Source organism: Tyto alba, unplaced genomic scaffold (genome assembly GCF_018691265.1).
Source record: "Tyto alba isolate M040663 unplaced genomic scaffold, T.alba_DEE_v4.0 Super-Scaffold_16, whole genome shotgun sequence".
In the NCBI taxonomy this organism is placed as follows: domain Eukaryota; kingdom Metazoa; phylum Chordata; class Aves; order Strigiformes; family Tytonidae; genus Tyto; species Tyto alba.
This window is the reverse complement of record NW_024881278.1, coordinates 20,137,086-20,162,217: the sequence shown is the minus strand read 5'-3', so window position 1 is coordinate 20,162,217 and position 25,132 is coordinate 20,137,086. Positions and strand designations below refer to the sequence as shown.

General features: G+C 44.8%; 1 protein-coding gene across 6 annotated transcripts; it reads left to right on the top strand.

The window, feature by feature from the left end:
* Positions 1-930: 930 nt before the first annotated feature.
* TRAF5 (TNF receptor associated factor 5) lies at positions 931-25,121 on the top strand. 6 transcript variants are annotated; one of them, XM_032989390.2, is made up of 12 exons: positions 931-942; positions 13,706-13,854; positions 14,257-14,627; positions 15,789-15,846; positions 17,109-17,210; positions 17,763-17,927; positions 18,221-18,298; positions 18,676-18,750; positions 19,025-19,117; positions 20,085-20,225; positions 20,750-20,918; positions 21,504-25,121. In XM_032989390.2, exons 3-12 carry the CDS (start codon positions 14,413-14,415, stop codon positions 22,079-22,081), a joined length of 1,674 nt encoding a protein of 557 aa, XP_032845281.1. In that variant the 5' UTR covers positions 931-942; positions 13,706-13,854; positions 14,257-14,412; the 3' UTR covers positions 22,082-25,121. The 6 variants fall into 6 exon arrangements, with proteins under 6 accessions (XP_032845281.1, XP_032845280.1, XP_032845284.1 ...); XM_032989389.2 differs by lacking the exon at positions 931-942 and adding an exon at positions 1,078-1,134; XM_032989391.2 differs by lacking the exon at positions 931-942 and adding an exon at positions 1,481-1,701 and having other exon boundaries at positions 14,408-14,627.
* Positions 25,122-25,132: the final 11 nt, after the last annotated feature.

Genomic DNA, 25,132 nt, shown 5'->3' with positions numbered 1-25,132 from the left:
AGCTTGGTACACTGAAATAACTATAGCTGCAAAATATATCCTCATTGCTGTTACTGACGTGGAAGTTTTCCCTTGGACTGGCACAAAAGGAAGCCCTGAGTTTCAGGGACTGTGATCTTTACTGCTGCTTCAGGGAGATGACTTTGCCTTAAAGCAAACCAGGCTTCCTGTTATGCTCACTGAATCTTAAGAATTGTGATTTTAAAAGCATAGCCTGCACCCTGATATTCGATGAACCTTTTGACAAATCTTTGTCACTGCAAAGGCCCACTCTGGGCAATTATTTATTTATTATAATAAACAAAACGTATGTTCTGCTATAGGAGGATCATGAGTGCAACAAATGTCCGCACTGGGAACCCAATCCCATCTCCAAAGAAGCTATTAATTTACATTTATAAATATTTACTCTACAGCAACGTAATGCCTGTTGCTCTGATGGATGTTCCTGTGGACTTCCCAGAAAAGTAGTAGACTAATCAGAATATTCCTAAAAGCTAAGAAAGAAAAGAAAAAAATAAGTCCTCCATTTTTGCAGGAGGGAGTGTTTTAAAAGGTCTCTGTTGTAGTCATGGCCTCTACACCTCTGCTGGACCCCCAGAATCGATGCAGTATGGACTGACACCCACGGCAGTGGCAAGACTGAGTCATTTGAGCAAAAGAAGAATCTTTCTGAAACCATATTATTACTATTCTTTTTAGAGCTCCTCTTAAGACAATCCAGAAGACAACTCAATTGCTTATTTTTCTGATTGTTTCTTTTTTCATCAGCCTTAGTGGTTTTGTATGTCATTTTCCTTAGAGACTGGTTTTCCTGGAAGTGGTTTAATGTGAAAGATGAAACAAGGTGCAGCAGTAGGTGATGGGGAACGAGCAGTACAACAATTGCATCAGTACTGTTGGCGGGAGGATGGCTGCGTTGTGTTTGTAAAAAATCCTTTGGTACGTCCTGAGTCATTAGCAAATAATTTTGGCACGTGGTAGTAGCTGATGTCTGTGTTCTTTGCTTATTTAACATGCGGCTTGGTTTGCTATTTCGGAACCGTAGAGGTAAAAATAATAATAATTTTAAAAGTAACTGTATTGGAGGCAGGCGGAGATGTGAGCAGGGTGTATCGCCCAGATGAGGAGCGGGTAAGTCTGCTGATCCTGACCGACACAGCCGCGCTCCTCGCCACGGACCGCCCTGACCCCGTCCCGGAGAACTCCCTTCCCAGCCCGTGGCGGGCCGCTGCCCTGGCTTTATCCCATCTTCCACAGCGTTTGGGGGGGCTGCCGAGCCCCGCGCCGGCGGAGGGCAGCCTGCCGAAGCCGCGGGGGCCGGAGCTCTCGGCTGAGGCCGAAGCTGAGCGGCGCTGCCGTTTCTGGGGGGGGGGGGGGGGGGGGGGGGGAAGGAGGCACCACCGCTTCCTTCCTAACGCGGGAGCGGCGCGGTGCTGCCCCCGGGCCCTGCGGCCGCCGCCCGGCTCCTCTCCCCGCCCGGGAGTTGCCATGAAACCGAAAGCGGCTCCCGCCCGCGGAGGGGTGGTGGTGAGGAGGGGGGGCGGTGGCAATAGCGCTGCCTCGCCGCCCCCCCCCCCCCCCCCTCCGCCGCCGCGCACGGAGCCGCGCCCCGCGCAGCCAGGGGCGGCCCCGCACCTTCCGGCGGCGGCGGCGGCGGCGGCCCCGGCCCCGCCCGGGGGGCAGCGAGCGCCGGCACAGGTGCGGCGGGGGCGGCTGCGGGGTCCCGCGGGGGGCGGCGGCGGGAGGCCTTGGGCGGTGGGTGACAGCCTCCCTCCAGGCTCTCCTCCCGCCCTCCTCCCCTCCACGCCCCGGTGCTGAGGGGAAGTCTGCGCGGCCGCTTTTCTTTAACCTGAACGCGGTAACCCCGCCGCGAGTTTCGCGTGGGTGGGGAGCAGTCCCTCTCTCGTGGCGCCGGGAGGGGTGGTGGTGGGGGGGGGTGACCTGCAGGGCTGCGGGCTCCGTGCGCGGTGCGGTGCGGTGCGGCGCGGCCGGGCCGCGGGGAAGCGCAGGCCCGGTGCCTGCCTCGGGCGCCGGCGGGGCTGGGGCTCGGGAGGCTGAGAAGGGAACAAAGAAGCAGGCGCCGCTCGGATGAACGCCTCTGCAGCGGCCCTGAGCTTTTAAAATTGCAGGGAGGTGTGACAGGTATCCCCGCTGGTGTCAATTGAATTGCACTGGGGGGAGGGAATTTCCCTTCCGTGCGCGCACAGGGAGACCCAGCCTGTCCTCTGATTTTCCCTGATTAACAGCACCCTGGGAGCATACTAAGGCAGTCGGCTTTGACCAAATACTTTCAACACTTTTAACATCTAGAAGGAAAAAATGGAGAGCTCCTATTGTTGCACTTCTTGAATTGCTTTGCCTGTTGTTAGCTTGGCTGTGTCTTCCCGGTGCCAGCCAAGAACAACTTTCCTCATAACTTCCGTTTTATAAATACAGGATGGCTGAAAGGAGTGCAACCATGCGCTAAAAATAGCTGGGTGTATTCAGGTCAGGCATGTCTCCAGACTGGCAGCAGTAACATGGTCGTATTTTTAAACTGCCCCAGCTGCTTCTTAACAGAGCACGCGGGTTTAATGATGAATGTAAAATCCAGGTGCTCTGGGATGCTCTCGTGCAGGAGTACCGGCCCGGCTAGCATTGCACTTCATCTTGTTTCATCTGAGGACCTCGTTGCACTGTTGCTTTTGATCTTAGCAGGAGCCGTGGTGGCCATGTGTTACATTCGGCCTAAAACTAACCAGAGTAGCTTCTTTTGCTGTTAGCCTCGATTATCTTTTTTATTTCGGTCATATAGCGAAGTGTTTGCTGTGGGTGAGGACCCCAGTGTGCCAGGAGCGTGCAAGCAGCAGGCAAAACCGCAGCCCTTGGCTGAAGGGGGTTTATAGTTGAAGTCAGGAGGGAGGGATGTGCCTGTGTGCAAGAGCAATAGGAGACAGTGTGACCCTTTGGACCAGTGTGATAGTCAGAAGCCAGTTGTTCACAGCTGCTTGGCAAAGGAGATTTTACAGAAGAGATTTGAAGTAGAATAGTCTGCTAATACCCCTCCAAAAAACCTGCCCTCCCAGTACACACTTGGTCAAATACATAACAAGGAGGCAGTGGAGCCTGGTGTCATCATTTGGCCAGAGATGAAACCAGCCCTTTTAAATCATTGAAGGAAACGCAGGGGCAAAGGGAGGGAGACTAGAACAGGCTTTGAAAGTCAAGAGGGCTTGGTACATTGAGGAAGTGGAGGGGCAGAGAGAAGTGATGTGGTTATAGCTGTGGCTTAGAATAATGATCCCTGTGGCAGCACCCTGGGTGGATATATAAGTAAAAGTTTGCATTTTGGCAGAAATGAGTTTTTGGAAAACCAGAGGGTGATGATGATGGACAAGATCTTTATTTGTGTAAGTGGACAAGAAATACTCTATCATGTAGAGATATAAATCAGGAGAAGTTGGTGAGACATTGTGAAGATCTAATGTTTCAAGCCCGAGAGAGATAGATGAAGGTTATGGCCCTAAGTGGAATATGGGCTGGCTGTGTCAGGTCCAGGCACTGAGGGGCTGTGCAGAAGGCAGTATGTTGGGGAGGGCTGCGGGCAGCGGGCTACCCCCCAACCTGGTAGTCATCCACAGCCTGGGGATCAGAGGAGAGGCCGAGAGTTCAGGCTGTGCAGGAAGATGGTCTGCGGCAATAGGGCACATCTGTGAGGGGTTGGCAGGAAACTTTGACTGAAGAGGTATAAGGTGCTGAAAGATAAGATTCAGGGTAACATCAGGGAAGGAAGAAAGAAAAGCTTGGGGTGCTCACAGAAACTGCAAAGGGCACGGGAGTAATTGTGGAGTTTAGAGAGGGTGAGGAATGACATCCAGGAGGGGACAAGATTTTAAAGCTAGGAAGCTGTTGTTGGAGTCTGACAAAAGGAATTTCAAATGAATGTAAAGAGCAGAAACCAGACAGCTCTTTATTTGACCCCACAGGCTCCCTAATGAGTCTCCCTAAATCAAGAAGATAGTTTTTACACAGGTGTCAAAGCTACCGACCAGGTTAAGAGCTCTTCATTCTGTGCTACGTATTGTTTGGGTCACTTTGCCAAATCCCTTCAGTGGGCATCTGCAGGGTGCTTGATTTTGTGGGCTTTATTTGTGTCCTGTCTTTAAGCTAGCACGTGTCCCTCTATCTTTTTCAATTCTTTGTCCGACCCTTTGATTTTTACATAAATAGACATTATTTATCATCAATAAATATCTGACTGTGGAGAGACTTTCCTCTCTCTGGCCCTCCAGGAAGTCTGTAGGAATTGTAACTTTCCTTGGGCTCCTCATCTTCTTGAGGCAGTTGGTGGTGGCCGCAGTGATGCGGGTAGTTTCCTTCATCCCACAGCCATGCCGTTCTCAGCCGCGGTCCTCGGCCGGCCCAGAGCATCGTGCCAGCCCGAGGGTGCTGCTGCGGGCACCTTGCGGCCAGCGCGCCCTTGGGTCTGGGCTCTGAGTTACGGTGAGGATTCCAGACCCTGTTCTTTTGCTTTCTGGTCCTTTTCTGTCCAAGTTTCTTGGCGAATGACAGTGAAGAGTTAATATTCACACTGTTAGTCACCAGTCCCTTATCTGTACTGGTTTGGGCTGCAATGTGCAGTGGTTCCACCTTCTTCCCTCAGCCCTGGGAAGAAGCTAACCTCTTTACTGTGATGCGTGGCAAGGCTCGGAAAGGTGAGGAAACTTGAGTCATGCATATTGTTAATAAAAATGTTGCAAAAATTTCCATAGTCTCCCCCAGCTCAGACTTGCAACAAACAAACAAGGGTGTGAGAAGCTGTCTGTACCCTAAGCCACAGTGGTTTTGATATGGGACTACCCAGAGTGTTCTATAGTTAATCTCTAAAGCAAGTTTTTTATGTAATACACTGATGTTTGCATACAGGGGTTCTCTAAGGGTATGTTGCTGTGTGCTTATTTTGCAGAAGATAATACTGAAATTTTAAAGTTATTTTTTGTTATTATTACACAAAGCCACCTATTGACTAACCACACCTCAAGGAGAGCATCAATTTGCAAAGCAGTTTTTCCTGAAGTTGTCACTGTGAGACATGCAATGACCAGACCTGTGCAAAGTCATGCAGTTTTCAGTCTCGTCTGCTATATCCATGCCCTTGAAACTGGAATGTGGCCCTTACTAACTATGAAAGAAACAAAAATCAAGGGTTTAATTTCTTAGTATTGCCATAGACACAACAGGGACAAACAGTTGCCAGGTCACATACTCAATGAAAGATAATATTGAAGGCTACTGGGCACTATCTATAAAGAAAAAAAGTTGTCCATTTGTATGTCTCACTGTCATCGACATTAAACCTTGAGGCATGGCAGTTTTTTGCTGAGGAATTATGAACTTGGACCCTGGTGATCTCTGAGATGCACCCTGAGGTCACTAAAAACAGCGACGTTCACTGCTGCGAGCAGTAAAGCTAAAACTGGTGCCAACAGTGAGAGCGGGGTTGGCTGCTGCCCACGGCATGGCATGTTTAACACCCTTCTCACACGGCATCTTGCCTGATGCCAGAATGGGAGTTTCTGCCTTTCACCCCTGACAGCAGGTCCCCACACCTTGCTCCCGGCACCCACCCGGGCCCGTGGCAGTGGCAGCGTGGGGGGACGGGTGGCAGCGCAGCTTCCCACTGCAGATCGCCTTTAGCGAAGGGGCTGCGTGAAAGCACCACTCCCAGTTCATACCTCTGTACATCTCCAGCCTGTCTGGTTTGATCTCATGGGAAGGACTTCCTAAAAACACATCCTTTTCCCTGTTTTTTTAGGAAAATAAAATAGTGACAGTCTTTGCTGTCACTGCCTTTCCAACAGCAAGTTCATGGGGTCCCCGACATCATTTAGGTTTTGATATTAGCAGTTACTTTTTCATGAGGACTGTGACTAGAAACGTGTGTTCATATGCTGTCAAATACATGTGTGCATTAGAGCAAAATCCACTGAACTCATTAATTCCTGAGGCCGCAGTGGGGGGCATCGTTTGCCCCTGGAACGAGGGAGCATGTCAGAAGAAGGAGATGGCCAGCCTTAGAGAAATTCATCCTAGTAATTCGGATGAATAACCACTGAGTTGTTTCATAGGTTTCTGTATACATGCTGATTAAGTTCTTCATTAAGACTAAGTCAAAGGATCAGGGGTGTGGAAAATTAAAACTAAGACTCTCTTATGTCTTAAGTAGGTATTCATGGCCAAGCCAACTGAATGGTCAAACCAACTGAAATCCTGGATAGTGTGACCCCTTGGAGCAGGGAAGGAGACGTAAACTTAAGAGCCCCAAAGAACTAGTTCTGCAAAATGTGTAATGGCCTGTTATTTCTTAGGAAAAGTGAGGACTTCACTTTGACTCCAGTACGCTAAAAGAAAAAAAATTAAAACCCATTAGTCTTACTCTCTGTTATTGTTACCTCTTTTCAATAACTTTTGTTTATGTTGTTCTTGTGTCTTTTCCTTCACTTTGTTTTCTAAATGCTGTTCCTGTCTGCCTTTTCACTCACCTTCATCACCTTGACCCTGCTTGAAACTTGGTCAGGATTTCAGCACTGCAGTTGGTGCTGGAGAAGATTGAGGGCTGCCCACGAACAATAACACCGGCCTATTGCTCTCTACTCATCTGCAGAGTGAAATTGTTTAAAATTAAGATCCTGCTCCTACTCAACTTCTCCATTTGGGGTTTTCCCCAAAGCTTCCCAGAAGCAGATGGTGCTTCCTGGAGCTGTGCTTGCGGAGCACCGCGCTTTCTGCAGCGCTGCCTTCTCCTGACAAAACCGGCTGGATCTGCCCTTCCTCCAGAGCCACCAGGTTCAGGAAAGCCCATGTATGAGCTGTTTGGCTGTTCTGATGTCAACCTGTGCAGTCAACAGCATGACCAGGACACACCCTGAGGACGTGAGTTCATGACAAGGATGAAAGAATATCTTGTGGTTTAAAAAGGTTTACTGTAGAAGTGATCTTAGGCTGCGTCTAGAAATATAACTTGGATCAATTTAATTGATCCCATAAAGAAACAGCACGCCTTCAAATTGATGCCTTTCTCTTTGCCACTGACTTCAGCGATGACTTGTCTGTGCCAGAGCTTCAGGGAAGGTTCAGCAAAACATGCTATAGGTTGAGATGCCTCCTGGGTGGGGGAATGGAAATTGAAATAGGTTAGAAATGCTCTGGGAGCAAGCTCAGTTAAAAGGAAAAGGCTAAAGAGGGTATGTATTGCATTTACTACAAGACAGAATAGAAGCTTTCTTTGAGAAACCAATATTTTAAATAACAGGAGACTTTAGAAATATTCCTTTTATGGAAAATAAGATACCTTACTTTAGAGGATGGAAACCCCCCTCCCCCCAAAACAGAGAATAGAAGGCCAGGGGTCGGGGCAGAGGAGAATGAGGAAAGAGCGGGGTTAGATATGGAGCCCATGGCACTGCCACAAGGGGGGCACGTTTTGGACTGGGGAAGGAGGCTGACCCAGCCTCAGTGGAGATGAAGGCTGCCAGGAATCCTGTGTGCGCAGTTAAGTCTGGGCTACAAAATCATGAGGGTTTATGGCCTCTTAGGTTATTACAAACTTGAATATAAACATTTATTTTCTTAAAATGGATTTTATCCTAGTTGGAGGGTTCTGGTTTAAATGCAAAATGCCCCGTGCAGCTGGTAGCGTGAGGTGTAGTCGCTCTGTGACCGAGCCGGTGCCGCTTCCTCCATGAGCCACCCCTTCTCTTCCTGCAACGAGCAGGTCCACCCAGGCTCGCCAGGGCTACTGTGGAGGGATTCACAGGCTTGGACCTGGGTTTTCCTGACATCCATATGTGTTTCCTACTGCCCATATGTTTTTTTCTTTGGTTATATCACTCACTACTTTTGTGAAAGGTAAAGACTCCTCTGTATCTCACGCAAAAACTGTGAGAAAAGTTCTTGGTAATCTTGTGTTGCTCCAGATGATAAAATGTGCAGTCCCTACATCAACTCAGAAAATACTTTTCAATGGCTTGCCTTTTGTCCTAACACACTTAAAACGTTTTCAGACATGATCTTTTCAAAGCTATGCTGGGGGATTTCCACTCCCTTGCTGTTTTAAAATACTCATACTGTTGTTTTAACCACAAAGCTTACGCTGGTGCACTCTCTCTCTTGCTCTGTCTCTCATTTTCTCCCCACTGAGGACCAGCTACAGTTTTCAGGTAAGGCTTTACCAAAACTTATCTTGTTAGTGCCAGCAGGAGCCTAACATTGCTAGAATTATTTCTCGTCTCTGAAGGGCTCTTCAGGGGTGAGCCGTGGCACATGGGGCTGTGAGCAGTGCAGGGCTGCATTGGGGGAAGTCTGCAGACCCCGAAATGTCTCAGGGAGCGAGTTCACCCCCTGAACCAGCAAAGCAGTGCTGGGGTGTTGTAGGGGTGAGTGGCGGTGCTTTCTTGCCAAAATTTCTGTTGGTGCTTGGGAAGGTGGTAAAACATCCAGGTATTGCTACAGAAGTGATGGGAACAGTTATGTTCCAGTTGTGAATGAGATTATTTTAAGGCAAAAGTTTTCCATATTCCTGTAACAATAGTGTGTTGATTAGACATAGAGAGATTTCTTGATAATATGAAATTAATTAATTAATGGTTTGGACATCCAGGGACGAGAGTAGATGTAGCAAATTTTAAAGCTAGCTGTGAAATCAAAGCTACTTCAGCACTAGACGCACTTCATTAGTTGTAAGAGCAGGGGATTTTGAAAATTTTTTTAAAAATGCTATCTGTGTTGTAATCTGTGCCTTAAAAAACAATGAAGTCTAGTCTTTTGGGAATTTATTGTAATGCTTGACTGTAACTCTATGCAAAGGAAACCCTACTACCTTACTCTGCTTAGTGAAAATTTGCCTATGGAGATTAGCAAACTGATGCTTGCTTAGTAAGGTTTTACTGTGCTTTGAGAATAATGTAATACTGGAACTTGAATTGGATAATATTGCCTATATACAAAAGAAAATAAATTTACTCTTCTGCCCTCTGCAGCAATATCCCCTGGGGGGCCTGAGGCACATATCCAATAGGAAATTATTCCTGTTAGAAATATTCTTACCTGTGTACCAGGTGGTCACTGCACCGCGGTTTTAAGCGACTGGGACAACAGCAAAAACAGCTCCTGAGGCTGACCTGCTGCCTGGTGAAGTAGGAGTGAGCCCCAAGTATCGGTGGCTCGAGCAATAGGGTGTCCCCTCCCTCCACAGCCTCTGGGCTGGGGGGTTCCTTCCCCCCATGGGGACACTGCAAGTACGTTTTGTTGTCAGTAGTCAAAATATTGTGACTCTTCCTGGGTTGGAAGGGACAAGGATAATCCCTCAGTGATGTCAGATGTCATCATCTGCTCTTTTCACATGACTCCATATAATCTGCTGTATCTTAAATACGGATTTCAATGCGTATAGATATTTTTAATCTTTCTTTAGAAAACTCTGTTACATGTTCTGCTCCGTATGTTAAGAGTTGGGGCAGATATTTCTTGTCCCCATAACACAGTGGGTTTGTGGAAGACTTTATATTAGTAGTAAATCATGTAACTTTGTTATTTTAATTAAAAAATACTGGAGGCAGCTAATCTACCTAGTTTATAAAGCATCTTGGAGAGGGTCATTTTAATGCAAGGTATGTTCTCTATCATATTTCTTCCTGTCAGCTCCCAATGAAGTGAATCGTTCTTAGACCTCTAAATATGACAAAACTTTCCCCAGTGTGACTAAGATAGGCTTCCAGTTCTGAGGTACCATAAAAAATAGATAGTTTCCAGGGGGAGGGACAGAGCATCTTCTACAACTTATCCCTACCAAGTGCCTTAGGACAAAGCAATAGAGCTGAAGTAGAGCTAGGTGAATAGGATCATAGGCGTATAACTTTTTTTCCTATGCCCTGTTGTATGTATTTCGTGGAAGCATGATAAATAATTGCTTTTTGCTGAGCAATACCACAGTCCTGGCGGGCAGCTGAGCATTACCCTCCCCTCATGCAGTGAACCTGGCAGAAGCCCCTATTTCTGGGCAGCAAGACCAAGGATCCTGTCTTCTAGTCCATGCGTGATGACCAAATCTGTGATAACAACTCACCAATTTCCCCGTCTCAGTCTAAAAGTTGTGCTGGCGTTCAGTGCCTGTGCCTTGAGTCTGCTGTCCTGGAGGTTTTGGTGCTTCAGCCTGCTGTAGTGGTGCACTCACAGCTCATGGGGTAATCTGTTGATCTTTCTGGGGGGCTTGGCTTCACGTGAGAGAAAACAGGAAAAACATACTCTCTTTTAAAAGAGCAACCCCACTATAGGCATGATAAGCAGGACTAAAAAAAGTTCATCTGTCCACAATAGTTCAATGTGATGCTGGTGTTGCACACCTGCCTGTTGGTGGTATAGATTGGCAGCAGTGCTGCTGGAGGGAACTGTTTGAACATGGCTTTAAAAATGTTAATGTAATTTTATATTATAGTAAGTCATGCCCATGCTGATTTTTCTCCTTATTATCATGTCCTGCATGTGTCTTGCTCATTTTCTGAACGGTAAGATACACTAAGTGTGGAACGTTTTAATGGAAAATGTTTGGCCTCAGTTTGGTGTGGTGGTACTTAAAACAGGATAGCCCATGTTTAAGAAAGTTTATTTTTGTTATGAAAATTCTCCTCCTTGGATCATTTCCAGTGAGGTTAAACAGCTGCCTACAACACTGTTATATAAGGAGCTGTTCCAGAAGCGTTTTATGTGTGCTGCTGTTGGTGCAGGCAGGGCTGGGATGCTGAAATGGTAGGAAGGTGCAGCTGGGAGCATTTTGTATTGCGCTGCCATTGAGTTCTCACTCTTTGGTAGCTGTTTATAGGATTTGGGCTTATCTTCTAGTGATTCATGCTCCTTTTCTATGCACAGTCAGAATTAAATCTATTTATTTCAGTATATGGAAATCTTTTTTTTTTTTTTGATGTGTAGATTTTCAGTGTCCATATGTTGGGTTTTTTTGTGCGTGTGTGCTGTTGAAGTGGAGTTGCAGTGAAAATCCCTGTGCCATGTGCGTTGTGCATCTGCCACAAGAGCATCGTTATGCAGCATGAGCCTGCTACTCTCATATTTTAAAACAGCATTACAGTTCACACACGTGCTGAAAAATCGCAGTGTACACAAAGTTCCCATTGCTCTTAGCTGTGAACCGGCAGAAGTGAAAGCGTACCTCTTCTCCCACGCAGGCCAGGCACTAGCGTAAGCAGGAAATTGATTCAGTTAACCATTGGCGTGCTCTCACTGTCACAAAAAAAACCACTTTTTCCCCTGACAGTTTCCCTTTGCTTTCAGTTCAAAGAGCAAGGGTGCAGGCTCTGGAAGCCAGAAGTGGAAGAAGAGCTTCTGCAATCCGCCCTGCGTCACCGGTGGGCGCCGGGACGGGAACCACGCGCTGCCTGCGATGGTTTGGATCGCATCCCGCCGAGCGCTGGCCGGCGGTAGGTCTGGCAGTGGGATGCCGTTTCGCGTCTCGTCTGCCCCGCTGATTCACACAGGGGCACCTCTCCAGCTTGGGCAAAGCATCGCCATCCACAGGCCCTCGCATGGGGCAGCCTGTTTCCTCCAGCAAAAGAGCTGCAAACCCTGCGGCAAACCTCCTGCGAGGCTGGCAGCAGTGGCAAGTGTCCCTGGTGGTCTGGGCACCCGGAGGTTTCCGTTCTGCCCCCTGAGCTTGCCTTTCACCTGAATTGCTCTTGCCTGTGCCCTGAGGTGCCCTCGGCTGTGCAACACGCTCCTGAGCGAGGCTGAGGTGGAGGAGGCGCTTTCATGGAGATGCCGAGAGTCTCCCTTTTTAGGAATGAGATCTGGGTTGGGTGCGTCATGAAGGCGTTTAAGGAGATAAGGGCCCTCATTTCAGCAAGAGAGTTGGAAGGCGTTGTACCACAGCAGCGTGCTCCTTGCAGAAGGAGATGGGAGTGAATGTGGTTGATTTAATGGGCGGTGAGAGCTCTGAAGGAGTTTCTGAATGGGATTTCGAGCTGGTGACTGTGTTTCTTCGTATATACACTCCACAACTTTGTTGCCTAAAATATCTGTAACATTACATAACTGTAACATTGCATAACTGTAACAGCTGAAAGTACTGCTAGAGTTAATGTAGACCCTTAAGGGCAAAATGGGTAAAATGTGGTGGTGGGGGGGGAGGTTTATGTGTTTTTACACAGTGTGGCATTAACTTGCTAAACCATACCATCAGATAATATCAGTCCTGGAGTGTAACAGGACTCAGGAAATTGGATGCCATGTAAATGGGAGAAAGCACTAATAAGAGAGAGTGAGGAAACATGTTTTGGGGTTCTCACCGACTAACAACGGAATGAGTTCATAGGAAGTTTGTCCTGTAGGTAGTCTGCGCCGTGGAAGCCAACAGTGACAGCTCTCCATCTGCCTTCAAAGCAGCAGGCACGCTCTGCTGCTGGCCCCTGCTACTGCGGCAGCCCAGGCATGAGGCTGGTGATCCCTCGGGCTGCATTTTGGCATCTCTGGTTGACACGAAAGAAATAGAATTGCTCCTTATTAAGCGTCAGAGAACTGGGAACCCCATTTTCAGAGCAGAAAAGGTCAGCTGTTTAAAAATGAAAGGGGCGGCACAGACAATCGTCTCTGGTTTGAAGCAGAAGGCTGCTCGTTTGGAGGGACCAAGCAGGGTAATTTGCAAACTCCAGTTGGAATAGTAAGTCTTTTTTTCTGGAATATGATTAGGGCTCGTATTCCTGTGGGCTGCCGATGTTGGATGATCGGTTGGGCTGGGGCAAGCCTGACGTTCAGCCTGGTGGAGGGCAGGGAGGCTCTCACAAGCTGGGCAGGTAAATTCCGTGTACAACCATGAAAGAAGGTGCTGAGTCACAGGAGCACGTAACTGTTTGCTGTGAAATACAGTTTCGTTGGTTAGGTGCTCTGGCTTGGTTTTGAATCAGGTACTTTGTCTGCAGGATTTCCTCTCCTGTTATGGGGTATTAAAGTAGAAAGGAAAATGGATGTTGCTTTCTGAAGCCTGAGGTGGTCTGTAGCAGTTCTTGGGCCGTGCTTAGCCCAGTACTAATCGCTGCTTTTGTGGGCCAGGAATCCGTTTCAGCAGGGAGGTAGGGCAGTATATCAGTACTTGGCATACTGTCTCATGCCAGCTGTGAGGTTATTAATGGTGATGTGTTGGCCCTGCTTCCATGTGAAAGCAGCAGATACCCTTAGTTGACCCTACAGGAGCTGAGTCAGAGCTCTTGGAGAGGTGCTGATACCGGTAAGAGTGACTCAAGTGACTGACAGGGCGGGTGATGCATGCAGAGGAGAAATAGCATCCCACAGCACAGCTATAAAATTGAACCCTTCACCCGTGAAACAATCCGAGAGCCCAGGTGCGTTATAGTTTTGTACACATCCTGAAAGGAAAAAATGTTTTCTGAATGCAGAGCTGCAAGAAATTAAAACCAGAGTGGCTCTAGGTCTTGAGCTACTTGCAAAAAAAAAAAAAAAACTACTGCAAGATTGAGGGACCGGTGGCAAGTCTCAAGGTTCTTGACTCCGGTCTGGAAACAAATGTTGCTGCTTTTACCTATTAGAAAATTAACATTGCGTTCCTGTGCTGTGAATGAGCTTTGGTAGGTTGAGAGAAAGACGTCACATTTCTGATTAAAGTCTTGCTTTTCTTTCTTTTTTTTCCCACTTTTTCTTTCAGGCAGGATTAATATAGCCAAGAACTTGCACATAATTCAGTAAAACTTAGAAAAAATAGGATTAGAGTTTACTGCTATAAATGAGCGATCAACGGGAAAAAGAAAGATGTCAAGTTAAGAGGCTTTGACTCCTGTAACACCTAAACTGAAGGTAAAATCCCCTTGCTGCCTTTTTTTTTTTTTGCATGCTTGCTGTGAACCACAAAGCTTGAACCAGTGCAATGAATTTGTGAAGTCATGTGCGTGGGCTCTATGTTGTGTAGATTTTCCTGGCAGATGTTAGGGCCAAGGCTTGGCCTCTGCTTTCCCCAACTGTGTCTCTGACTCTTGTAATTTTTTGAGACTAAGAGCTGCTGCAGGAAAATGAAAAAAACCAGCAACAGCAACAACAAAAACCACATAAAAATCTCTATTCTGTGGAATCATTTTCAGATTGTGAAACTCTTTTCCAAAGAAGCTTGCTTTGATGCTTGTCGCATAACCATCATTTTGTTGGTTTTGAACATTTTTTTTTGAGCTCAAAAAATTTGAGCGCTTTGTTGTTCTTCCATAGTTGGCGCCGCGTTTCCCTCCAAAATCTGTCGCACCCTGCTGCAGATGACAGCCCTCTCGGGAGCAGCAGCCTGCTGCAAGCGGTAGCCGAGGTGGTGCGGCCGCCGGTGAATATCTGAAGGGATTCTCCCTGTGTCTGGTTCCGGGTGCAGCTCCCATGGCCTGTGACGAACCCGCTGCTCTGTCAGGCATCTTCACACGCCAGAACTCCACCAGCGCTGTCTCTCTGGACTTCGAGCCTGATGCCGACTACCAGTTTGTCGAAACCTTAGAAGACCGGTACAAGTGCGCCTACTGCCACCTCGTCCTTCGCAATCCCCACCAGACGGGATGCGGGCACCGATTTTGCCAGCAGTGCATTCTTTCTCTGAGGTCAGTGCAAACTCCTCCTGCACCCGTGAGCTCCCCGTAGTCCCCTTCCTAAAAAGAAGTCAACACCTTCTACAGACTTACCAGTGAGGGCCATAATAATAGTTCTGGTCTGATAAAACGCTGAAGGAGTCAATGGAAAGACTCTGTTGAACTCAAGGACTGTGCTCAGTGTTTTAAGGGTGTCTGTAAAGACCTTACCCGGTGCTGGCGAGGAATACTTCGGTAACTGCAGGGAAGTCAGCATAAAGGAATTGTTGATATAAGCTTAAGCACTACTGCGTGAGATGCTGTTTCGGTCTGTCTGCCTGTCATTGTGCTGTTCAGATTAATTTGCTGCACTGATGTCTCACGGTATTGGCACTGGGGGTTAGATTAAGCTGTTTTAATTTGCTTCTGTATAATTTATTTGATTTTAGTGGAGTTATAAAACTGATGTTAGTATTACCCAATACCACAGTCAGATCACAAGGCTGCTGGCATCCATCTCCGTGGGATTTATCTGCAGGTGCAAATGCATTTACCTCGCAGACCTGTCTGAGAATACATTAGGTGCTGTTTAGTGTACCTGAGGGCAGGATTTGGCCCGGGAAGGCTGCAGGGGAGCCTGTTTATGTGGATGGATGTCGCCATTTACTTTTTATGAATTTTAGATGCTTCATGTTTGCTGATTTCTCTCTCTGGGTTGCCTCCCTTTTGCACTGCCTCAGTAAGTGTTTTCCCATCCCTTACTGTAGGATTTCTGGAAGCTGTTTAAGACAGGAGCCATTAGATCTTCTTTTACTGGTGTAGCAAGGAGCGCGCTGCTTGCACTAGACAGAGGCTGGGTTTAATGCACGCGATGGGATTTTTTTCAGATATGACATTTGTGAGCAGCAGATGGCCAGAGAGTGACAAAGTCCTCTTAATTAAAAACCATCTTATTAACACTGGTAGGACAAACTCTACTTTCTGTTACATATTAACTGTTGCAACTTAATGCCCTCTTAGAGCTGTGGGCAGAATTTGGCTCTGTAATTGCCAGGTGAAAGTGTTTTGAAAGCACTTTTTTGGTTTTTATGGTATCTAGTACTGGCTTCTGCCAGAAACAGATTCCAGCATAGTCCAGTTTTGTAAAATAAATCAAATTTTCTGTGGGTTAACATGACTCTTCTTTTGACCTAGAGAGTTGAACACAGTACCCACCTGTCCTGTTGACAAAGAAACAATAAAAATGCATGAGGTAAGTGGCTGTAGTTTTACTGCAGCAGTTAACATCTGCACGGAAAAGGCAAGACAGCTGAGAACAAGGTGGCTCTCGGTCTGCTGGTCCTCAGGGGCAGAGCAGTTTTTGTCTCTAAAATGATGCTAGGGAAGCAGTGTATTCAGTTATCCTCTCCTAGAAAGGAAGTGTGGGTGTTAGCTAAAGCTTTGTTTTAGACCTCATTTTCTGAAGTTATTTCATTTTAGTCTTTTGTATTTCTAGTAAAGTGTTGAAGAGTTTCACAGTTTTAAATCTTCCCTAGTCATCATATGTCTTTTTTAGTGAAGAGTGTATTGACTTGCCTTTTTAAGGCTCCATCTTGCTGGGTCATCTCGTTTATCTGATCGTCTTTGTTTTCACTTGGTTATAATTTGCTGCCTTAACTATTTCCATTATATCTCAGTAAGCCCACAGAGTTAATTTACTTTGGGGTAACTTTTTAGAGGAAAGGATAAGTTTATGCTTCTTATTTTGCAAGGTACTTTTCTTATTTTGTAATGGATTCATTTGTCTGTATTTGTATGCTGAGGCTTGAAAGTATGCTCCATATTTGGTCCTGCCAGAATTAATTTTCCAGTGAAATCAAATGTCTCCTTCCTCTCTCTTCTACTCTTGATAGTAAATTGCAATCAGACAGTCCACATGATTTTTGGTTTTCATTCACTGTCTTCTACTTTGTGCAAATTTTGTTGGCAGTAGTGCAACAGTGAGTAGCTTTATAATGCTCCTTACAGGAAGATCTCTAAATAAGACTGAAAGTTTGCTCTGGGGGCTTAATTTGCTTCTGCATACACCGCTGGGAACAATGCTGTTTCTCAGAGTCTATGGAAGGGATATCTCAGCACCGTCTCCATCCCAAAGGCGTGCTGCACTGCTCGAACATCGGACGAGCGTGCACAGAGCTGGTTTGGCCTTTGGGGCCCGTTACCTCCAGCTGCTTTCTTCTAGATACAGGCAGGCTCTGGCAGTGGTTTTGTAGCTCCTGAGCTACTAATCCTGCTGCCTGTGGGATGGATCAGCATCTGTTGAAAAACTATATGGGGAAAAAACTCTATGGTTATTAGAAAATTCATATAAGCTTTTATTTTTAGTATACATTTTCAATATGAATTATTGAGAACCTTACAATTATGGAGCCTACATTTGTGTGCTTAAGAGATTTGTTGTGATGTTTTGCTTTTTTATATCCTTTATATCATCCTAGGTGACTGCATATGAAGGCTGGTTTGCTTCCTTTACAGGTGTTCAAAGATAACTGCTGTAAAAGAGAAGTTCTCAACTTGCATGTGTTCTGCAAAAACATTCCCGACTGCAATTCAAAAGTAATTCTGGGACGATATCAGGTTAGTTTGTTTGATCAGATTTCAAAGCCTTTGATTTTCATGTGAACTCTGTGTATTTATTATGAGGTACATTCAAGTAATTGTCTTCAGACTTCAGAAATATTGTAGCAATGTGGTTTGAGTACAAAGATTATGACTTAGTTATTCACTGTAAGTAAAAAATATTAAGCTTGTTCCAGCTTTGCTTTAGGTTATTTGTTTAATAAGAACCATTTGCTTTATGTAGCTTTAGTATACCCATAGCATCTGTACATACCTTATGTATGCTTACCTGCCACGTGATGGTTGATTCAAGAAAACTTGCCAAGACATACTGGCCATTTGGGCCTTTTTTCAGTATATCAATTGAATGAAAAGTGGAAGTAGTCCAAAGGACTCTCCAAATTTTCATGTTCACTTTAGTTGTGAGGTTAGAGAAGGAAAGAGTTTATGGAGGAGAGAATATTTGGAATTTTGTTTGTTACCAAACTGCCAAATGTTTCTGTGAGTCTGTTTGGTACCTACAGATGGGATTAAATACTTTGGGGGTTCATTTGCTGTTGTGTGTTGCAGGAGCATCTTCAGCAGTGTTTGTTTGAAAGCGTGCAATGCACTAATGATGGATGTTGTGATCAAATTCTTCGGAAAGACCTGAAAGAGCATTTGAGCCAGCACTGTAAATTTCGAGAAGAAATGTGTCAGTATTGTAATAAATATGTGGTGTTAATTAACATAAAGGTAAGATTATAAAGCATTTGCTGGGAATCCATAGCACGTGTTACCTCTTAATGTTGCTGAGTGAAAAGTTTCCAGCATTGCAATGGGGCTTAATAACAGCTGAAACAAAATTTGTCTGAGGAGCTGAAGGGGAAAGTATAATAAATGTGTTTTAAATAATACCAATTAATGTTGCTCTCATGATATGGGGCTTGCACGTGTACGTTTGGGATTACTTTTTGCATAGCTTCCTCTATGTATACTACTTTACAAAAATGCAAACCATTGCCTAGTTTTGTTTCTTTTCCCCCCAGAATCATGAGAAAAATGACTGTCCTGATTATCCTGTGCCTTGTCTCCAAAACTGTTCACAAATAATTCTGAAAAAGGAGGTATTATTATTTTTTTCAGATACTGTAATTTAGCACATCACACATGTTTATGAAAACTGAAAGTTACATTGCAGACCACATTGGTCCATGCTGATAAAACTTCATTGCTCTAAATGTTTTCTTTGTTTGGTCCTAAAAGGGGTATATGTCCCATCTGACAAGTGACGCATTTGGTCACTGCAAACCATTGGCGTTTTGCAGAATGGATAAATATCTGGCTTGCTTATTGACTCTCAATACTCATTTTCCTGTTTACGTGATCAGTGGTGTCATGACATTGGCCTTTATTCACCCTTTATGCAGGCATTCAAATTTTATCAGTGTGGCAAGTTACTTAATATTTATTTCATTACAATTTTCTTTGTTAATATATGCAGATTGAAAAGCACCATGCCGTGTGCCCTGAGGCAGAAGTGGACTGCCCGTATAAGCAGTATGGCTGTCTTGTAAAGGTACTGTTTTATAGATCTTGTTTATATTGGGACTGGAATTTGTGTCCCAAACCAATCAGAGTAAATAATCGAAATAACCAATTTTTGTTCTTTCACAGCCATTTCTAGTATTGGCTAAGATGCTGTACTAGAGAATCAGGACTGCCATTCCCTCACTTTCAAAGCACAGAGGAGACATTTAAAATGCTTGCATCAATTAATTTTTTACTAACTCCTTCAAAAATCTGTGTATCTTACTATTTTATTCTTAAACTTCTCCCTCTGTCTCACTAAGGTTAAAAGAGGGAAACTTGCTGAACATGAAAACGGTGCCCTGAGGGAACACATGCTGCAGATTTTGGACAAGAACTCCCAGCTGGAGGAACAGGTATGTTGTATTTAACGAGCACTTTTCAGCAGTTCTTGGCTGGTTGGAGGATGAGTTGAGATTCTACATCTGTTGCCTGGTTTAGCTCAGCTACATTTTAAAAGACTGTTTTTATCATCTTTGCACACCTCAGAAGTCAGAATAAGCTCTTCTAGTGAAGTCAGTCAATTAGATGGAAACCCCTCTGTGCTCAGGCACATATATTCTCCACCAAGCACGGTGGAAGGCTTGTTGCCATTGCTCACTTCATTTGCTTTTGGTCTCTGCTTACAGTGGATACAAGGTTTGGAGATAAAGCATTTTATAGTTTCAGTGGCCAGTCAGATTGTTCCAAAAAGGAGCCTTTAGATGCCCAAGTCACCCCCTCTGTAGAGGCAGCACGGAGTAATGCAGAGCCAGTTGCAAGTACCTTTGCCCTCATGATCATTTCTGCAGCTCCCAGCATGTGACACTGGGTGTACACCCAATCCTACTAAGGTGAATACATCCAAACTGATGGTTGACTTACTCTTTTGCTTGCTAACGCTAAAAATAAGTGCCCCAAAGTGCTACAACTTGCTTTTGGACTTAGTATCCCTCATTGACTCACCTCTTTTACTAGTTAGGCCTCAGTAGAGGGAAAAAAAAAAATATACGTACATATACACAGAAATACACATGTGTGTGCATGTTAAGTATGTATTATCCCACTATAGAGCCCAATGGATCATCATGATGGGGATGAGAGGTATGAGTCTCTTTGCACCTGTTGCCAGACAGATCTAGTAAAAAGCATGATTACCTCATGCTTGGTTCTTGCCAGTGCTTATTCATGAATTGTGAATTAAGTAATGCTGTATCTAGCTAAGTTAGAGGCATTGCACTGTAAACTTTTCCACTTTCTCCTATATAGTCACATATGTTTTAATCTGATTGTTGTATATTTTGGTGTGCCTTAGCGGTTTTACTCTGTTTTTTCCATCTGTAGATATCTGACCTGTATAAGAGCCTGGAATGTAAAGAGATTAAAATCCAGCAGCTAGCAGAGGCCATTAAAAAGTGTGAGAAAGAATTCAGACAGTTTACACAGCTGTTTGGTAAAAATAGCAACTTGATGGTAAGCACACAGGTGAGACATTGATTTTACCTTTTTGCTAATTGCTTACTTGCCTCCTGAAATAAGTTTATCCAGAAACAGATGTCATTAATAGCAGGGAAATAACAAATCTCCCAGACAATTCACAAGCCCTTCCTGGTTTGTTTTTTTTTTTTTTTACAATACAGTATTGTCTTTTAATTTTAAGCAGTAAAGAATCTTGGATATCTGATTTGAGCAAAAAGCACTGTATAAATCCTGATGGCTAGATCCTCATGTCAAATGTGCAGGTGTAAACTTGAATAATCAGGTGAATTAAGTGATGCAGTGCAAATGGATCCAAGTAAGGGGTGGCTTCTTACTCAATAAATGCCAAATAAATTATAAAGGAGCATTGGGATACATTCCTAAGCCAGCAGAGTACTTTTGAATGCACCATATTGTTGATATTGCTGACATGCTAAAGGCTTCTTTATCTTATTCCAAATGAAATGGCTGATTTTATGAAAGTCTCTTGTCTCTGTTTCCACCCCCTCCCAATGCCATGAACTGGGAAGGCTCTGGCCAGTCACCTGGATAAGTCTGCACGCCTGGAATCGCAAGTGAAACAGCTAATACAGATGGCAAACCAGCAACAAAGTAAATTAGACTTGCGGCCCTTGTTTGACACAATTGAAAACGTGAAACAGAAGATTGCCCTGATGGAGACATACGATCAGCGCTTGGGTATGTTGGGACTTTTGGTCCTTTTCTGCACGGATGTGGGGTTTTTGGTGATTTACTGGTGGATAAGTAGGGTGTCTGGTGCTACAGTCAGTCGATTGCAGCTCTTTGCCAGAAAGGGCTTTCTTCTTCTTGCTTTCCAAGACCAACTCGTGGTGGCGTGTGCTACATCGTCTGCCTTCCCCTACTCCACAGCGTATCCCAAATTCCTGTGGCACTGCAGGATCAGAGAGCTGGCCTTGGCCAGGCTGGTGCACTGTGATGGGGGCAGTGGTACTGTCCATAGTCAAGCATTAAATCTGGTTTGTAGTTACTGATTCTCCTTAATCAACTACAAGTTGTAATTACAATTTAAAAAGTTAACAGGTGTAGTAACACTAGTTAACAGCCTGTACTCAGGCTTGAGTAGTTCAGTATTGTCAGCTTGAGTCTGGTTGCTCTTTGTATCCAGTGGTCTGGCAGTTTTATTTTACCAAATGTTTCTCTCCTTTTTTTTTTTGTTGTTGTTTTTTTTTTTTTTTTTTTTTTTTTGTTTTGTTTGGGGGGGTTTTGTTTGTTTTTTTTCTTCCCCCTCCGCCCCCCCCGCAGTTGTTTTGGAAGGTCAGTCCAGCAAACATGATCTCCAGATCAATATTCACAAAGCACAGCTCAATAAAAATGAAGAACGATTCAAGCTTTTGGAAGGCACGTGCTACAATGGGAAATTAATCTGGAAAATCACGGACTACAAGATGAAGAAAAAAGAAGCAGTGGAAGGCCGTGTCCTGTCCATATTCAGCCAGCCCTTTTACACCAGCCGCTGCGGGTACAGGTTATGCGCGAGAGCCTACCTGAACGGGGATGGCTCAGGAAAGGGAACACATGTCTCTCTCTACTTTGTAGTGATGAGAGGGGAGTTTGACTCGCTGCTACTGTGGCCTTTCAAGCAAAAAGTTACACTTATGCTTTTGGACCAAAGTGGGAAAAAAAATCACATTGTGGAAGTCTTTAGAGCTGACCCCAATAGCAGCAGTTTCAAAAGGCCAGATGGAGAAATGAATATTGCCTCTGGATGTCCACGCTTCGTGCCGCACACGGTCCTAGAGAACACAAAGAACACCTACATCAGAGATGACACTCTGTTTTTGAAAGTGGTTGTGGATTTAACTGATCTGGAGGAATTGTGAAAATTGCACCTGATCAATGTGACTGCTTTAACCATTAAGAAATGCTTTCCTGGTGACTACCAGCCATGCAATAGTGAATTGCCACTAATCAAGCTACTGATAATGTTTCGAGGCTTTTGGACTGTGTAACAGATAATGAATTGCCAAAGCATCAGCCTTTCCTTTTTTAACCTTTTTTTCAAGACTGCATTTTTAAGGCAGCTACAAGTCCAGTTTGATGCGAACATGCATCCGATCCAGGCTTGGCTCAGTCCAGGCTGGGGGGAATGCTTGGCTCCCATCACCAAACTGGCATTTGGAGGTGAAACTCCTCCAGTAAGCCCCCTGACGCCCAAGCAGGCCTGTGGGCTCCCCTTCCCCACACAGAACTGAAGCCATGCCCAAGCACGCAAGTGCATTTCATCCGTCTGAAATGGAAACACTTCAACATTAGCACATATGAATCCATGTACCTTGATCCCTCCACCTCCCTCCTGGATTTCTGAAGCAGGGAGAATGGCTTCAGTCAGGCAGGGAAAACATTTGCCTGGGATTTTGCATCTTTGGTTGGTTGGTTGGTTGGTTGGTTGGTTGGTTGGTTGGTTGAACTGTTTTTTCCAGAAAGCCCAGAGGAAGATGTCAATGCCTCTTACTATTCTAGCCTGGTATTTCAGCTGTATAGACTACCCCCAGGTCACAATAACTTTGTTATGTCCTTTCCGTTCCTGCCTAGTGCCTTGGGACTGATTTCCATTGGTGACAACCATCCACAGTCCCCATTTGCAGTCAAAAGAAGCCGCAGGTGCTTCTCACCTCTCAGGACAGGGCCAGAAGCGGGGTACCCGGCCAGCCTGCCAGCTCCTGGCTGCATTGCTGGAAGAAGCGGGGCAAAACTCCTGTACTTTTGCTCCCAGATCTGCACAAAAGAGATGTTTTATGGCCCACCAGCTCTGCAGAAGGCAGGAAGAGCTTTGGATATCTGCTTGAGAAGAAGCCCACGCAACATGCACCGTTCCCCTCTGCTAGAAATGGGGATGTTTGGGAAAGAAAGAGGAAAATGGACTAGGGAGTGAGGTTGCTGTAAGAACCCAGTTCTCACAGGTAGTGCAGCTGTAGCATTTGTTATAAGGTGAGACAGCTGCTCAGTAACAACCACTAACTATGTCTGAAGATCTTAAATTTTATGCCAAGTTCCTTCTAAGGAAACGTGTGCATTGTATAAGGTTTATTGGAGACGCACTAAAACCACCAACATCAGGCACTGAGGAACAAGTGACAAAGAATACACGTGCCTTTTTAAAGCCTTTTGGGTGCCTGTAAGAGGGGTGTCATTTTGCACACTTGGTCATTTTGTTATTACAAGTGACAGAATTTTGCGTGTCTCTCATCTCTCACAGATCAAGTAGCGAAACACCGCAACGTTATCCACTGCTCCTGCAGTCCGCTGGCAGAGCAAACCCGGAGCTTTTCAAGAGACAGCAAGAAACCAAGCTGGGTTTAGACTAAGAGTAAACTAGGCAGGATAAAGATCAAAACAGGGCACAGACTACGAGTCATAAGGTAGAAAATCCAAGAGGGCAAATGTGGCAAAATCAAAAATGCCCTTTCTGTGCTGGATGTTGATATCAGCTGAAATAATATGACTGGGGGATTGATACTAAGATGAAAGCTAAATACCATATTTTATATCTGCAGTCTCATTGCTAGGCACTTACTTTCCCACAGGGTTTATAGAGCATAATTCAGACACAAATATTTTCAAATTTAGGGACAGGAGGGAAGAGACCTTAGTTATCTGTACCTTACGGAGAGTTAGCCCATCTGAAATCTTTGTTTTCATCTAGATGCCCTTTTTGTTGTAGGATGTCAGGACGTACTGGGCCACTGAAGGGGCTTTCCGTGTTCCCAGGGACAAACAGCAAGGGCCAGATTTTATTCTTTTGTATAGCCATGACTTAAGAGTCATTTTGCCTTTACGACAGAGCAGAGAGAATTAGGCCTCATGTCCCTAACACTTTGTTACAGAAAGAGCAAGCTTGGTTTGAAAATGGTGTGGCATTCTAGGACAATCCTGAGCCTTGGACGTGGACTTCATGTTGATTATTACTTTAATATTTGTCATGTAACTTTCAAAGTGGCACAACTTCCATAGTAACCACTAAAAACTGACGGAAACGTACCACCCGTGTTGCCTGGGACTTTCCAGTACGTTGAGTGTAAACTACAGAAAGCGATGAAGAACTTGGAGAATCAAGGGAGACGAGAGGGCAAGGATGTGGTCTGTATCCTGGCAAATTCCCAGCCCTCTCTGCCTCCACCACCCCAAGCATAAAATGGGGATAATAATACTTGCAGAAGCGTTAGGACTATTTAAATGTTTGTGAAGAATTATGAGCATGAAAAGAGCTAAGTATTATTAAAACTCCATTTCTAATTGTTAGAGTAGGTGATGGCATAGTGATGTGGTTAAGTGTTTAGTGTATTCCTGGACAGATTTTGAAAGCATGTTCAGTTTTAGCCAGTCCATACTGCAATCTTTCCTCTACCTACCAGCTGGGTTTAGGTTTTTGCCACGAATATTCCTTTTAAAATTTGAAGCACAAATGATTCATCCTGGGTGACGGAAACACCCCTTTTGAAATACTGTTTTATAAAGAATTAGTTGAAAAAATACATTTTTTTAAAGACAACCTTCTTTAAATTGGTTCTTTTTATTACAACAATTGAGGGATTTATGTTAAAATTTCCAGCAATTTTTACTACTTGTAAACAGGATTTTAAATTTCATCCCATTCCTAATAAAGAAAAAAAATGTTGTATAGCATGAATTGCCGGGAATAATTTTGATGTTGCATGAAAAACACCAAAAAACTTTTCAATAATACTGTACTGGTTAAGTAACCAAAAGAGCATTGGGTATTTCTACATCAGCATACAGTATGTTTTTAATGTACTTATTGACAGTTTGTAGTTGTTTGAATATCTCTTAAACAGGCATTTTTCTAGCCAAATGTCATCACTGTATATGTAAACTAATGTAAGAATAAATAATTTTACCATGCTTCTGGAGGG